The sequence below is a fragment of the Diospyros lotus genome, chromosome 12, assembly GCF_014633365.1.
Source record: "Diospyros lotus cultivar Yz01 chromosome 12, ASM1463336v1, whole genome shotgun sequence".
Lineage (NCBI taxonomy): Eukaryota > Viridiplantae > Streptophyta > Magnoliopsida > Ericales > Ebenaceae > Diospyros > Diospyros lotus.
The window spans coordinates 8,517,120-8,520,942 of record NC_068349.1 but is presented as its reverse complement, the minus strand read 5'-3'; the positions used below and the strand labels follow the sequence as shown (position 1 = coordinate 8,520,942).

General features: G+C 35.9%; 1 protein-coding gene across 1 annotated transcript; it reads right to left on the bottom strand.

Annotated features, from left to right (window-relative positions):
• Positions 1–1,895: 1,895 nt before the first annotated feature.
• On the bottom strand, positions 1,896–2,728 carry LOC127787043 (putative gamma-glutamylcyclotransferase At3g02910). The gene has a single exon (XM_052314885.1). The coding sequence runs from the start codon at positions 2,605–2,607 to the stop codon at positions 2,062–2,064; it is 546 nt and encodes a 181-aa protein (XP_052170845.1). The 5' UTR covers positions 2,608–2,728; the 3' UTR covers positions 1,896–2,061.
• Positions 2,729–3,823: the final 1,095 nt, after the last annotated feature.

Genomic DNA, 3,823 nt, shown 5'->3' with positions numbered 1-3,823 from the left:
CTAGGAATAATTTCAATCCATACATAATTTTCTCTTAGAATGCCTTTTCTTGGCAACTTTTTTCCATAGTTCTCTCAGCCCGTGGCCAATTTGTAGCTTGTTGAGAGACAGTCGATAAAAAAACTTGGTTTGATAGCTGACCCTTGTCCTTTTACATCAATTGTGCCACTAGTAATGCTTTTAACTTTTGGCTTTGGTGTACGGATATGCTCTTCTTTTACATCAATAGTAAAACTGGGATTTAACTATTCTCTAGTATCTTTCTCGTAAATACATATATTAATATATATATATATATATGTGTGTTTGTGTGTGTGTGGGCATCACTTAAAAGTCAAAACCTATCATCATATCCTCCAAATTGTCACTGAATTAAGGTATGTCACCATTTTGAATTTTATTATTATATATATTTCTCCTATTTTAACCATTATCTTATCAAGTTCGGCGAAAACTGGACTCATTGTCATCATCGCTAGACAAGTTTGATTTAATTAGTAAATTAAAGTCAACTATCTTTTTTCTTATAATTAAATTTTTAATTTTAAAATAGAAATTTTATTTATTTATAATTAAAAATACTCTTCCATCTCCATTGAGTGTTCACCCGTGGATAAGATTTTGAGAGGGAGAGAAAATTTATCTGTTGGGGGAGGGAGTGCATCATGAATCCATGTCATATATTCACAAGGCTTGTCTGTATGTAACCACCAGTGCTATCCAACGAAGCAGCCTAGCTACAAACCTAATTTAATACTTTGCTGATGGCCATGCATTCATTAGATAAGCCTATATACATATATATATATATATATCAACAGTCTACCGTTCTCTTAGCCAATTTGCAAGGAGTCCACACTTTTTGGTTCCGCTTAGTTAAAATTGAACCTAACTAATTAGTTTGGTTTGATTTGATTTGATTCTATTTAAGGTTTTTTTTTTTCTTTTAAATGATTTGGTTTAAAAATTAAAAGAAAATTGTGGCTTGCCTAAAAAAATATTTTATAGATAAATTATGAGCCTTTTTTCGGTCTAAGAATTCGTGTAGCAATTTTGTGCAAAGGAGTTTCTATTCTAACTTCTCATAAATTGACCCACCCCCATTCCCATTATTTTGCCCATTCAATCTAATGTCTTGAGCTAATAAAAATGGTACAATTGCATGGTTTGGGACACATTCAAATAGGGACTTGTAATTCAATTTCTACTTTCTTTTAAACCTAATCAAATTGAACCCTACACAATTTTTCTCCACGAAGTCAAATTATAGGCAGCAGCATTAATTGTCACCAATTAATCTTTGGATAAAATTTATAATCCAGTCAGTATTATCCTAATAATATGGGGGTCAAACATTCCATTATTAGAGACATATGTAAAGTAAAGATGAGGTAAGATAGGGAGAGTCTTATTCAAAACTCACCTTCATTAATTCTTCTTGATCTATTTATAGCAATTCCAAGCGTGTTTGGCTACTTCTACGTACTTCAACCTCTTTTGATTTTTTTTATTAATTTCATTTTCAAAATGAGTTCTTCGAATTCTAAGTCTAACACTACAAATGGGGAGTGATGATAATGAAAATGAGATTTGAATAATTATTACGAGTATATTGTTTCTGTACAATCAACAGAAAAGTGTGATAATGTAGTAATTATCAAGTGGCAGAGGTTTATGGTTAGGGCATTCATTCATCAATTTTGTTTAGCTCTTCTAATTTGATGCTAACTAGACTCAAACCAATATTTATTTAACATCAAACCCGAACTAAATTATAAAAAATAATTAATCTCAAGTCTACTCGCATGTGCTATATATAAACTAAATAATTGACAAAACGACTTCGATCAAGTAGGAACGGATATTTCAATGTGATAATGGCAACGAAAGTAATTAAAGAAGTAAAGGTTCCTGATAAATGGCAACAAACATAAACAAAGAATTAACTCAAGAATTAAATATATATATAGCCGCAAATTGAATTGTATGCATATGAAACGATGCTTTTGCCCTTGGAAGTATTCCTCGATCAGATCAGGCCAGCGACATACATGTTCTCCATCACATCGAGGAAGACGAAGACGAAGCAGAAACGAACAGTCGAATCTCCTCCAGAAAACTCCTATCCTTGGACCTCAGCTCTTTCTTCACGTACCCGGCGCTCTCCTTCTCCGAATACTCGCTGAACCCGACCTGGCCCGCCCTCAGCCACAGCATTTTCGCGAAGCTCCTGTGAGCGTAGTAGGCCTCCGCCGCCACCCCGACTGCCTCCGCGCCATCGGGGAGGAGCTGAACGGGGAGGCACTCGTAATGGCCTAGGGAGATGCCCTCGAGGTGGTCTAGGCGGACCAGGCCGGCGTCGGAGACGGAGTAGAGCTCGCCGCGGACCCGGTGGCTCCCCGATCCGGGGAGATTGAGGAGGAAGGGCACGCTTTGCGGGCCGCAAACAAGGGGGAGGGGGTCGACGGTGGCGTAGCGGCCGAGGAAGGCAGCATCGTTCGAGGAGATCAGGTCCTGCATTAGGCCGTGGTTGGCAAAGCCCTGCTTCAGCGTTCCGTACGTGAAGATTAGGGTTTGCTTCTGCTTGGCTTCGTCTCTCTCCGCCATATTTGTGAATTGTGAATCGGAATCAATAGCTAGTGAGAGATTCAGAGAGAAGAAATAGGACGGGGAGAGAACTAATTGATCTAAATTATTCTTGGGCTTCCGATTGGGCTGGCAAAGGACCGAATTCTCATATTGGCTTGTATGGGTAATAGGCCCATTCAGCCCATTATAGCCCCTCCTTGATTATTGATTGTATATCGTTATCGCCATCATAGATAGGACGTTTTATTTTCTTGTGAGATCAGCAGAAGAGGAAAAGAAACCATAAAATTTTGAAGAAATTTGAGCATCCATTATTTTTCTATAATCTTACTATCTGTCATGCCTTCGGATATCCCGAGCCATGACACGCGGCAAATTATAACCAAACAAGGCGTCTTTTAAGCACTTTTTCTAATGGTATTTTTGGTAAGTTGATTGTTAAAATTATTTTCTTCTTATTGTTGGCCAATATATACATACATACATACATAACAATATTAAAAATGCTTCCAAATAATTTAACAAAATACTAAGCCCACCCCAATACCCAAGGAAAAGCTACTCCACCCATTTTTAAATAGAGGAACACATAGAGAATTTTTCTAGTGAGAGAAGTTTTTGGTATGTTTATTTGTGGAGAATGTTTTTTATTTTTTATGTTTCTATTTTTATAAAAAAAATAGAGAAAAATAAAAAAAGTATTTATTTCTATTAAATATGAAACTAGTTTTAGAATTTAAAAAAAAAAAGTGTGTTCAAAATTATGTAGAAGATGAGATGTAGAGATCAATGGTAAGGGAAGAAGTGAACAGTCAAGGCTGCTTGATAAAAAAAGTTGTTGTAGTGACCGTGGCAGAGCAATGGTGTTAGTCAAGGGATGAGGATGGCAAAATGAGAGGAAGAAGAGGCTAGTAGTGTTTGTTGTCATAGTAATAAGGATGAGAACGACAAAGAAGAGGTTGGTTGGTGCTCATTGTCACAATGACAAAGGGTGAGTGGGGAAGAGGAGAGAAAAGTTCGGTGAATGGCTGGCTGGGTAGGTGGGTGCGAATGAAGTATTAGAAATAAGAGAAACAAAAAGGAAAAAATATATATTGTTTACAGAATTTAAAGTATGATCAAATTAAAAAAAAAAACCTATTTTCCTTAAAAATATATATTTTTAAGATGGTTTTTATTATCTAATTTATGAAAAATAATAATTTTAAACACAATTTTCAATTTTTTTTATCTT

What these genes read in the sequence shown, in the direction of transcription:
- LOC127787043 (XM_052314885.1), bottom strand. Translation starts at nt 2,607, where the DNA reads ATGGCGGAGAGAGACGAAGCCAAGCAGAAGCAAACCCTAATCTTCACG.